The sequence below is a fragment of the Aulostomus chinensis genome, chromosome 2, assembly GCF_037954235.1.
Source record: "Aulostomus chinensis isolate RoL2024-O1b breed Wild chromosome 2, RoL_Achi_v1.0, whole genome shotgun sequence".
In the NCBI taxonomy this organism is placed as follows: domain Eukaryota; kingdom Metazoa; phylum Chordata; class Actinopteri; order Syngnathiformes; family Aulostomidae; genus Aulostomus; species Aulostomus chinensis.
This window is the reverse complement of record NC_141321.1, coordinates 17074009-17086277: the sequence shown is the minus strand read 5'-3', so window position 1 is coordinate 17086277 and position 12269 is coordinate 17074009. Positions and strand designations below refer to the sequence as shown.

Below are 12269 nucleotides of genomic sequence, written 5' to 3'. Positions count from 1 at the left end.
TTTCTTTTTTTTTTTAATTTGACACAGGCAGAAGACACGTGCAATGCAGTCAGCAAAAAGTTTCTCGATTTTTTTTCCGTGTCGTTTTTTTGAGAAGAACATGAAAAATGTACTTATTAATGTTCAATTTGAGCATTGGGAAAGTTCTGTGTTTGCATTGCTGTAGATTTGCTGTTGTGTTTTCCGTCTGTCAATCATGTTTGACCACTGAAGTAGAAATTCTGTGCTGAGTTGTTGTTAATTACTGATCTCTTATAAGACAAGGAGTCGTTGGACCAAAGACTTGTACATCGGATTAACCCAGTGTCAGAAGTTGAGCCTTTGCAAATGTGCTGCTGGTTACCTTTGCAGTTAAACACTGATTTAGTAGAAGATGAAAAAAAAAAGCCATGTTAACTCATTTTAATCAGCAGCCTTAAAGGCTTTATGATACACACTTTAATGTAAATAAATCCATCAAACTACCTTTCAAGATGCGAAAGAGGTCAGTTTATCTAAAACACACACACACACACACACAAGGCCACATCAAAGTTAATGTTCTGCCTGTTGATTAAATCAGCAAATGTCTCGGATGCTCGCAGTCTTAAGCCAGTTGATCTCTGAAGACATGACGTTTCCTGGGACATCAGGGGACGTGTACAGTGGCGAGTTGTTGACTGGTCAGGGTGTGCAGCACAACATGCTGCGTCTGGCTAGAATGACAGAGTTTATTGCTGTGAGAATAGATTAAAAGACTGTGATTGTTGCCTGCTGTGGAGAATATTAGTACAGATTAAATGTCAAGACTGTCCCTCTCCTTCTTTGCAAATTTGCTTTTTCTCTCCTTTGTTCGCTGTGATGGACAGTTTCTGTCTCTATGTGAGGCCCCTGAATTCAAAGGCAGGAGAGAGTATTGGATATTTGCAAAGCGCACCACACAGGGACCCACAAAGGCCCCCAATGGAATCATAAAGGCTCATAACATGTTGAGTCAGTGGTTTGGGAACAGAAACTTGAGAAATGCAAGCTCTGTGATGGATGTAACTCCAATCTAGCCATCGCATTAAAGAAGCGTAGCTCTCTCAAGTGCTTTTCTGTCTGAGATTAGATTCAGTTAGGATGAAGGCATGTCTTTTATGACATTTAAGCAGAGATGATAAGAGTGAAAGAAGCAGTAAGATGATCAGCATTAAATCTCCGGACTGAAGAGCTTTGCGCTCTGAGGCAATAGATCATTCAGGAGATGTCACGATAAGACATTTTGTGTTCATCAAATGGTCATGCTTTGCTTTGACTAAATTGTGTCTTTCATGTTTAAGAACAAGTGACAGCTCCAGTGAAAGCATGAAATGGAAAATACATCTGCCCGGCGAGCGCTGACTCTCCTTCTACGTCATCGCTTTATGTTTTAATCCCATAGTTGCACGTTTGGTTGATCACGCTAATAGAAATGTGTGAGGGAATATCGTTGAGAGGCGAATGGTGCAACAGCTGCCGTTCCTATCGCGCCAACTCGGGTTCAGCATTGCTGTCAAGTTTAATTGTAACTTAATAATGCTGGTAAATGTGAGGCTACATGCTCATGAGTATTACGGTGGCTGGAATAGAAGAGTATTGATTAATCATTTATCAAGAAGAAGCCTATAGGAGGGAACTATCAGTGCTGCATATATTCTGCCCCCGTGGAAAGAGAATAAATATTGTTGTTGGTTTTTTTTAGCTGGGCACTAAAGGCTGTATAAAAAAGAAATTGTTCTGTGGGTGCTGTCCTCAGTAGCTCATTTATACTGCTAACTCTCTTTGATTCGTGCACACGTATTTGATCTATAAAACATGTCTCGTGGTCTAGAGGATACAGTCGTTCAGTCTAAAACGTGACTCCACAGTTGAACTCTCCTTGTGTGTGAGTGGGTGTGTGAAAATGTTTGTTTGTTTTGCGTGGTGAACAATATGGCCACTGAGCTGCAAAAGACGAGTGCTGAAATAGACATTAGAGATGCTGAAAGGTCTTTTAGTGCTAGTCCAAGTGTTTGATCCAGAGATGCATGATACAGGATAGTTTTTACAAATAACTGATACTTTACTGCCAATTTTGACTCATGTTGATATTGGTTATAAAAATATTCACAATTTGTAGGTGCTGAAGAACACATGTCATCATCAAGAATTTGAAAAGTCATATATTTACTACCAAATCATTTGGAAAACCCCATAAATCATATATTTATTGTATCAGATGATGAATATAAGTCCAATATAAATGGACTAATACATTCAAACTAAGCATCATCTGCAGATTCGGATGATGTTCCTGTATTATTGTGCATCCTTACTTAAGTTTCAAGTCTCAAGTTTCTTGCACCTTTTTTTCCTTTTCTCCATGTTTAGCGTTGCCAGTTCCCTCACTTATGTCTGGTTGCATGTTAGCCAGCAGGAGGTGAATGGAGATAGATTATAGTCATCATGCCAAAGCCAGGATTCACAACAACTTTTAAAAAATATTCAGCTAACACCAATCTATTTAAGCTAATGTACCACAAAGCTAGCAGCAAATGAACGTCAAGCTTGCTGTTACAACAGTGCAAACATTAAACATTTTTGCTAACTTCCGTAGCCTTGGCATGTACTATGATGGGAGCTAATGACGGCGTTCATAAGTTTTAAAGCCTGAGTAAGAGGCAGGTCTCAAGTCTACTGAGGAGTCAAATCTTGAGTCACGTGTGTGTGTGTGTGTGTGTTAAGTCCAAGTCTCAGACTCGAGTTCCCACGTCTGACTCTTTTATTGCTTGACTGTGATCACATGATGATGTTTTTAATATCTTGTTGAATGCCATATATAGTAATAGGATCTATATGTTTTCCTCAGGCTATTGTGTTAGTTACACACTGTATCCTGGCGCTGGCGCCTGACAGAGGCTGATGGTGTCCTAAGCTCCGACTAACTACATCTGTCCGTCAGTAGCTGCTGTATGATCCTCACTTAACTGTTGCAGCAGTAAACCTTTCTGCCAGCCAGCCGCACTAATCTGTCAATAGTAAGCTGGAGCGTGAGCCACACTTAGACACCACTTGTCTTTGGTCTTTTTCGGTAATTCTATATGCGAGTGTCACTTTTCGCTTCATGGCAGGAGCATTAAGATGTATGGGAGGGTTGTCTCTCACCCTCTCCATCCCCTTATCTCACCATAAAAACCCATGCACATATAGATTCATGACTGCGGGCCTGGGTTTCTGTGAAGAGGCGTGTCCTTACACAGCTGTACTCTCGTCAACATTTCTACCTGATCTTAACTTATCCTGCCCCCCTGCTTCTTTTATCCTCTTATCTCTTTCGTTTCATTTCTTTCCAGATTTGTCTGTTGATTTCCACGGACCTTTTTCCACATTGTTTCTTAACCTTGTTCCCAGCCGATCTCTCCAGCTGATTCGTTGGGAAATTTAACATCGTGGTAACCAATGGAGAAAACTCTGAGAGCTCTCAAATCATCAGAGCTGATGAACTAGTTATAGTTGAACTTCATAATCTGTCAAAATTCAATATTCTGGGAAATATTTTGATTTGATTAATTGTTTCAGTCTTTGTTCAAGCAAAAATGCGAAATACTTGAAGGTCCCAGACTCTTGAATATCAGAAATTGCTGTCATTTTCTTTCATTCGTGACATAAAATGATGTCTGGACTATTGGATAGACAAGAGCCAATTTAAAAGCATTTATTGCCACTGTGCGCTGTGCTATTCCTGGCTGATGTTTAGGGATTAAACCACACAAAATATATTATTAAGCAATAAAATATAGATATATTGCACACAGAACAGAGAACATTGTTGTGAGCTTAGGGAAATTGTGAAGAGACATTTTAGAATGAGTGATTTATTGATTAATTGTGAAAATAATCAGCAGATTAATCAATGATTGAAAATAATCGTCATTTACAGCCTAAAACCGTTCAAGCCTGCCAGGCTTGAAAACTTGAAAATACAAATTTCTGTTGTTCTACAGCCTTTTTTTAGGACTTAAATTTAATAAAAACATTTTCTGCACCATAAAAGATCAATCTTTTGATCCAAACATGAAGCGTGACTGACTGGCTGCTTGGCTGCAGGGTTTTAATGTGCTGGCTGCTTCCTGTGCGAAAACATGTGATCTTTTTTGGACCACGGGAGGTTTTGGCTCCATGGCCAAGCAGCATCATCTTGAAGAGCAACAGCTCAGGCAGCAGAATCACCTCCTGCCCGTGAAGGGTTAAACATTTCTCCACTGCCACCCCCTTGTTTTTCAAAAGTGGTAGCACTGATGTCTCTCTGGTCCCATGGCCATTTTACTTACTGAGTGAAAAAAGGAGGGCGGGGGGGGGCATAAAGAAAGGAGGGAGAGGAAAGGAATAGGAAATGTTTCTTTACATTATGCTCCTATGTGATCTTCATTGAGCAATGTGTGGATGAATTCCTTCACTGAGCTTAAGAGAAGAATTTCTCTGTTGGAATTTGAGTGATGAAGCCGGAGGTTCTCTGTTTTGACCCCTGTGCTTTGCCCCCCTTCGCTGCCCTCCTCTAGTCCCCCTCCCACCAGATTCCAGGGCCTGGGGCAGAGACTGGTAGTGCTTAGTCCATCAGCAGCTGAAACATGATACCAAGAGAGCTTGCTAAGCTCCTCTTTTATAGTACCAAGTCAGGTTAGGCTGTTTACATCCTTTATTTATTGTCCCCCTCCCTCTGTATATACCCTCAGAGACCACAAATATGGAAAATCAGATCTCACACCATTATGAATAGGAAATCTTCACCATAAACACATTTAACAGAGCCGGTTCTGCTTTGTGGTAATAAGAGTAAGAACACAAGGATGAAGTGATCATGATGAAAAAGCTGCTGCCGTCGGTTAACTGATGCAGGCAGTGCATGTGTGTGTGTGTGTGTGTGTGTGTGTGTGTGTGTGTGTGTGTGTGTGTACAGCACAAGCGTACAACATAAGTGTACACATGTTCTGGGCGCGCTCAATCTATAGAATATGAATCCCCTTGTGACTGAAGGTAGCTCAGTCAAGGCCATCCATTCATGAGGTTTCTGGTGGGCTGAGGGCAGTGATACGAATGTCAAGGACTGTGATTGGTCCACTCAGAACATCATTTCCGGTTCAGCACACGTTTTTTTTAAGTTTCTGTGGTGAGAGCTACACGCAGGGTCTACGCCGTCGCGACGCTGTTGCTGCGACGCCGTTGCCGCGACGCAGAAGCATAAACAAAGCAGGTTGCATGTGAATGCGAATCGCACCACCCCGAATGCTAACAACCGGGGCGGGACTAATTCATCTCTGTGGTCACAAATGGGGGAGCACAATTGAGACGCATGTCATAGGATGTGAAAGAAGAAGTAAAGTAACCGTGTCTGAGCCAGGTATCAGTGAATGAGAGAGTTGTTTGTACAGTACTTCCCATTTGCTTCGCAGAAAATTCTTAAAATGAGGCACAAATAAGAAAACCCTTCATTAATCCCACAGTGGGGAAATTGGCAACTCAGACTCAAGGATTAACTGAAAAGATTTGGGTGGTCAAAGATCAAAGGTCAAGGTCACTCTAGAATTGATAAACTAATTTTAGAATATCCAACAGAATGAAATGATGACATTTTACATCCGAAAGGGGACCTTCAGTCTGAAATCATAATTGTCATAAAAAACAAAACACTTTTCTAATAATGCTGGTAATAAAGTGAAAAGGCTTCACAGGAAATGCTTTTAAAATGGTTGAATGCTTTGCGCTCCTGCTTCAGTTCAAGAGGCATGATACAGTCTATGCTTGTTTGCATTCACCTCTTGCATCCATTGAAAAAGGAAGCTCAGAGAATGCTACTCTAAACTACATGATGGTTAAGATTACCTCCTTTTTACAATAAAACCCCATCTGACCTCAATGTCCACTTACAGAGATTAGGTTTTCCTTGAGCTTTCATGGAATTTCACTGACTCTTTCTGTTGAAAATCATGAGCTGAAAAGACTGCTACTGTAAATGAACCTTGAGTTAGAGTTTGTGTGTATGTGCGTGTTCGTGTGTGTCTTTTTATCAGGGGAAGGACTTTTCAAGCTTAGCTACATAGTTATCTTTGTGTGTGTTTCTCCAGGTGTGACTTGTGAAGCAGAGCTCTCCTTCACCATGGAGCCCAGTGACATCATTGCAGTCCAGGAGCAGCCCCTCATGCTCCACTGCCAGGTGGAAGGCATCCCCCCTATAACGACACAATGGAGGCATAACGGCCTGCTTTTAACTCAGGACCAGCATCACACCACCTTCATCAATGGCTCTCTCTTGATTCATTACTTCCTGAAGACCAAATCCGACAACTCATCTGACGAGGGGGACTATGAGTGTATGGCCCAGAATGCTTTTGGGCTGGTGGTGAGCCGTAAGGCCCGCATCCAAGCAGCCAGTAAGTTTCCTTTTATGACTTATACTTCTACATTTTGAAGGAGATACTCTACTACCATTGCACTTGTGACATTGACTCAAGTCACCAGATACATAGTACGACTAAAGCTGGGTGCACTCGAGGCAGTTGGGCTGATTCAGGTTACGAATCGCCCGTACCGACAACTGTAGGGTTGTTCCTGGTTCTAGATCCGAATTGATAATCTGCCTGATGATCCTGTCATGTGAAGGGTTCAATGAAATAATCTTGAAGCTATCGTGCTGAGTATTGAGTCATATGTTCCACCATAGCCTACCCTGTTGTTATTGTTGTGGCTATAAAACGGTGGACACATCGTCTTGAGCGTCACATAACCCCTGCAAAGTGAGTTGTTCATCAAAATAAAGGAGCCGCTCAATTCAGCCAATGTAATATCTAGTGTGCACTCTCTGCCCATAGAGCATCCCTGGTATGTGCCCCCCTAGCGGAGTGGGAATGTTGCCATATACTCTACACTGCGCAATCCAGACACATTAACCTGACAGCGAAGAGCTTTATGACCACCTTTTGGTGAGGGCTCAAATATGATCGAAACAGGATCATCTCCCGGATCTGTGATCACACATTGATGGAATAATGAGCAGAGGCAAGTAGAGTAGAGATCACCCAGCAGATGTTGTGTTGATTCGTAGCAGCAGCTAACGCTAGCTCCATTTTAGACCACTCACCTTCCTCTCAGGCAGCTGAACATAGAAACCCTGCTCACTCCATCTTCAGCCACGACTTCATCCCCATTTTTTCCTCTTTGTTTTCGATGCCACATTAAGTGGAACTGGTTCTTGGTGATTGTCTAGCTCCGTGTTTGTGTTTTTCTAAAGTCATGTTCAATGAAGCAAGTTTCTGTGGGATCCAGAGTCCCTGGAGTCGCTGCTCTCCTGTTTGGGCCTCCTTTATTGAATTGTCTGTAGTGTGTAAGAAATCCCTTTTAATCTGCCATTATGCCTGTAGTCTCACACGTTTTTAAAATCACTTTAAATGTATGTCCAACAGACACAACATGGCTCGATTTTTTCGTCTATTGCGTTACCTCAAGATTTAATTGTCTTAAATAATTTGATTATTCGAAGACAGTTTGTCTGTTTAGTTGTTGTAGGCTGCCCCTTGTGTCATAATACAAAATCTTGATTAACCATTGCAACTAAGATACACCCTCTTACATTTGATTAAGTTGTGATCTACGCTCTCTACAAATGTAAACGATGTAATTGAAATATGGCCCTAATCATATTTCAGTCCAATCCCAGGCTTTGGGGTATTGCTGTGCATGTAAATGTACTTAATATCCCTGACTGTGGAGCCATTTGAATATTTTAATATCACTCTTTGAGTCTAATGAACTTTCTGATGCTCATCTACAGCTCTGCTTAGAGACTGAAGCCTTTGAGTTTAGCATTAACAAGCACTCATGCTGAGAGTCTCCAAGCAGCTTTGTAGAGTGCAATAAGCTCGAAACAGCCCAGCAGCCCACTCACTTTTTTTTCCTCTTGGGCTTGCCACCAAATCTCTTATTTGAAGTCATTGTAGTTCAACATTACATTTCCAGCATTGTGTCAAGGGTTCATTTACAACATGCCAATCATACAGTGTGTCTATTATAATGTTGCAATCTATTTCTGTGTATTTTTGTTTTTTGCCTTTAATTCCTCCAAATGAAACACAGCGGAATCAAAAAGCGGCATCAAGAATGTATTGAGTTGAAGCTGTGAAGTGGCTTTAGTGACACGGTAAACTTCGGCGCACTCGATCGAGTTTTTTTTCTGAATGTTCAGTTTGATATGTCCTGCAAAAAAAGAGACAAAGGCCAACAGAAGCCTGTTGATTCCAGAGCTGTGTGTGTAGACAGTATACTGCTGTGCTGTTGTGGCCAGTACTACTTTTCCACTCAGTGGGGTAGAGAGGTTAGCACCTGCTAAAGCAAAAAGTCAGTGTGGCTCAGTTGTAACCTTTGAAGGCCAATTAAAGGGCCTTTTGTTTCAAAGGTCAGCTGCTATTAGATACAATTCTATGTTGTCCGTATTTTTTTCTTAAATTGTCGATCAGGAAAATGTCATCAGTATGACCTCTTTATTTAAGCTAGTTTGATATATTGGCAGGAAAACAGGAGGACTGGGCCACATTTTGTACAGAGAACTTATAGTATTGATTTCCTGCAGCACAGTCAATTATTTATAGCTTCAATATCTGCAATGGGATCAACGATTAGCAGGTCCATCATGGTCAGCATAGACACCTAGGTCATGGGCCCTGGTTTAGATCTTGAACTTTTAAGGCCGATGTGGAGAGAGGTTCCATGCACACAGCAGCTCAACATGAATCAGATTCCCAAGAATAAGATAAAACTTCCTTGAAATTATGTCTTAGTATTTTTTTGAATCCTGCCATGAAATATTCATAGTCCCAGTGAGATTCAAGTTGAATCTGACAAACTCAGTTTCAGAAGTGCTGTTCAGCAATTTCCAGCTTTTTTTTTTTTTTCAATTAAAGACTGGTGGATTGAATCTCTGCTGTGAATTAATTTGATATGTTGCAATTCTGAGTCATTGCTCAGGTTCAGTCTCAGTCAGGGTCAAATTATTCAGTTGTGACTGAGCTTTGTGTAGCGGAAGACTTTATCCCAGCTTTTCCTCTTGACCAGCATTGATTTTGAAGAGAAGGAAGTCACACTTTTGTTTCAGTGTTTTGAACGTCTACAGCCGTCATTTTGAGAGGTTATGAATGAGGGGAAGCGCTGCTCATATTCTGGACTCTCTCCCTTCCCAGCCTATGAACATAATCCTTCCGTGACCCTTCAGTGAGAGCCACAAGCTTTGAACTTGTGACTCCACTATACTGCTGTAAAAGCATCACTGATATTTCATTGAGAATTCACATCTGAACCTCTGACATCAAAGTCAGAACTCGTCCTCATCTAATGTGTTGCTTGGAATCCAAGGCCCTGGGTGGGCGACAGACAAGGAAGGCATCTTCATCTTCTACTCAACCAGTGGTTGGCTGCACTGTGCGCTTTTTTCTGATTTTGTCCTTTTTGTGTGTGTAATCCTTTCCCATCGCCATGGAGATAGCTAATGCTCCTGGTCCACATTATGTCCATGTATGTGTTTGGCAACTTCTACCACTCTTAAGTTTCCACCACCTTGACTGTCTTATAGTATAGTATAGTGTAGTATAGTATAGTATAGTATAGCTAGTTTTAGTAACAGTTTCACCTCCTTTCAGCCCAAACACAAATATCTGCTCCTGCTTTTACTTCCGAGTAGACACACCACTTCCTGGTTCACTTTAGTGGACAAAGGTCTTATTAGCTTTCAAATTCTGTTTTAAATGGAAATGTTCATGTAGTTTGGCCCGGTAGACTGTTTCAGGTCTTTGATAAAAGTCCTTGTTGACTTTTTTCTTTGAGGCCCAAACCTACAAGTAAGTACTTTCTTTAGAGAGATCAGTAGCAAGCATTTGTTTCTTTTTCTACCCCGAGTGTTTGTTAATGTCGATGCTTTCTTTGTGTTTTTGAGCTAATTTGCTGTGTTATAGTCCCTCTTACAACAGAGCTCTGACTTGTACCACTGTGATGCAATGGTTGGTGTGATTACTGAAGCCTCTTTATAGCCCTCCCAGTGGATAAAGCTTCCATCTTACCCTCCACACTACCTCCCTCCATAAATTTCACTTTTTATTTGCTTGACAACCATTTGTGTGAGCTCACTGTCGGGGGCTGGTTTAGAACGGACTCCCTGTTGCCCCTCTAAATCAGCAGTCGGCCCAGGAAACTCCTTTTTTCCTGCTAAATGTTATCTCTTTGATGGTCATTTTCTCCCCCCCCCCCCCCCCCCATCCTCAATTTCTAGGACCTCCTCATTAGCTTAGGTTCAGGAAGCTTTTCATCATTTGGATGAATGACAAGCCTGGTACAGTGGACCAAGCCAGGGCTTCTGCCCCTCCCCCACAGCACACCAGCGTCACCAGGCAACACACCACAAAAGCCCCCCTGTTACAAAATAGCTTTTAGGATCAATTGAAATGACTTTCTTTTGTCTGTTTGTCTGGAAATAATTGGAAAGAGTTGAAGCTTTGTTGGGAAATTATTATATTTTTTTCCCCCTCCAGTTTCCCTCATACGGGGAGACTGCAATTGACCCGAGGGACCACTGTAAGAGATTTACAAACGTGATAGGAAGTGTGCTCAGAAAAGGAAATGTCAGTGCAAGCAAAAAAAAAAATAATCCAAATTACAAAATAAATTCCAGTTAATGTCTGTGCATTAGATGTAATATTTACTTTAAAGGCTGCCTCAGTTTAAATGAAGTGCGCTCGGCTGCTGGACCTTCATTTCCACATAGTTAAATTCTAAAATCGTCATGGTGAATTGCACTGACTTTATGATAGCCGGCATCTGAATGAGACTTTAATGAAAAAGAAGAACCCAGGGGGCTGTAATGGATGAAATAGGAGAAGACAGAGGGTGCTTGTAAAATTGTCTCCATGCCAATTTAACTCCTCTCAGGGATGTTCATGTAAATAAATGTTTCCTAGAGTCGGATAGAAAGGAGACACCTAGCTGGGCTCGGAGATGACACATTACAGCAGGGTGGAAGGACGGCCACCAGCAGCTCCTCTGACTCCAGCTCGTGATTTATGGAGACCTGATGGTAGTTTACGTGAAAGTGTTTGTATGTGTGTGTATGTGTGTGTGTATGTGTGCGCGCACATGTGTTTGGAGGGTAAACGGTGGCTCTCTATTACCCTCCGACCTTCCTGCCCCCCACCCCCTTTCATGGCCTCACTGGCTGGGTGAATGCTGAAGCGCCATCCCTACCTCTCCTTGTAGCTCCCTTTGTTCTTTGAGCCAAACCCCGCCCTCGATCTGTCCCCCCTTCTACTTCGCTCCTCTCTCCCCTTGCTTGCCACGAAGCATTTCATCTCTCTGTCATATAGATTAGCCAACCTAATGCCACATAAGCTTGTTTTGACATTTAAACATGAAGTATCTGAATATTCTTTATAATCCTTTCAAAATCAAGATCACTACCCTTGGAGAAAAAAAAATCCCATGCGTTTGATAGTCAACCAGGGAGGGAAAATAGCCGCAGCTACAAGCCAAAATTCAGGAAATATATAGGAGAAGCTGGGAGATTTTAGATGCAAATTAATGATTTGATAGGAAGAGGCAGGTGAACTGAAACATTTATTGACCTGTAGCATGTAGTGCACATTTTAAAAAGGTAATTTTCCACCTCATATTCAACCTTACTCTAATTTTCTTGCGTTGAAAACATAGTAATCGTGTAGTAGGACCTGGCCGATGGCTGCTCTCCTCATCCCTGTGGGCAGGTATAGGTGGACTGATGTTAAACCAGAGTCCCCCCTCCTGCTGTGCGGTCGGCACCTCTCCATCTGTGCGTTAGAAAGATTTATGAAAAAAAAGTTGTTCCTTTTTTTTATAATCTACTGATGAGGCAGCTAAGGCACGAGAGCTCTGACCTTGTCTGTGTAATTGCACAAGAAACCAGTTTATTACTGTTAGGGCTGGGAGGTTCTGCCCTAAAATGTACATCTCAGACAGTAACGATATCAATCACAGTATCTCTCACCTCACACTCTTCACCCTTGGGAAGGCAATTAGAGCTTTTTCAAACCTGACATTTAGATATGTCCTGCGTGATCCCATCACAGGTGGACATCTTTAAGTACAGGTGTGAGATCCGATGACTGTGAGCACATTTAGTGGTGGTCTGGGCCACATTCAGCCCTACTCTGCTATGAGGGGGACTCTAGATGTGCCCTGGACTGCCTCAATAATCGATGATCTCTGTTTAAGTGGAAATATGG

At 41.9% G+C, this 12269-nt stretch overlaps 1 protein-coding gene across 1 annotated transcript in view; it reads left to right on the top strand.

Annotated features, from left to right (window-relative positions):
* The window catches only part of igdcc3 (immunoglobulin superfamily, DCC subclass, member 3), a 79613-nt gene that overhangs the window by 8768 nt on the left and 58576 nt on the right, over window positions 1-12269 (top strand). The window contains exon 2 of the mRNA XM_086181454.1: window positions 6102-6407. Within this exon, the coding sequence (XP_086037580.1) occupies window positions 6134-6407 (274 nt within the window). The 5' untranslated portion in view covers window positions 6102-6133. The remainder of the gene's footprint in view (window positions 1-6101; window positions 6408-12269) is intronic.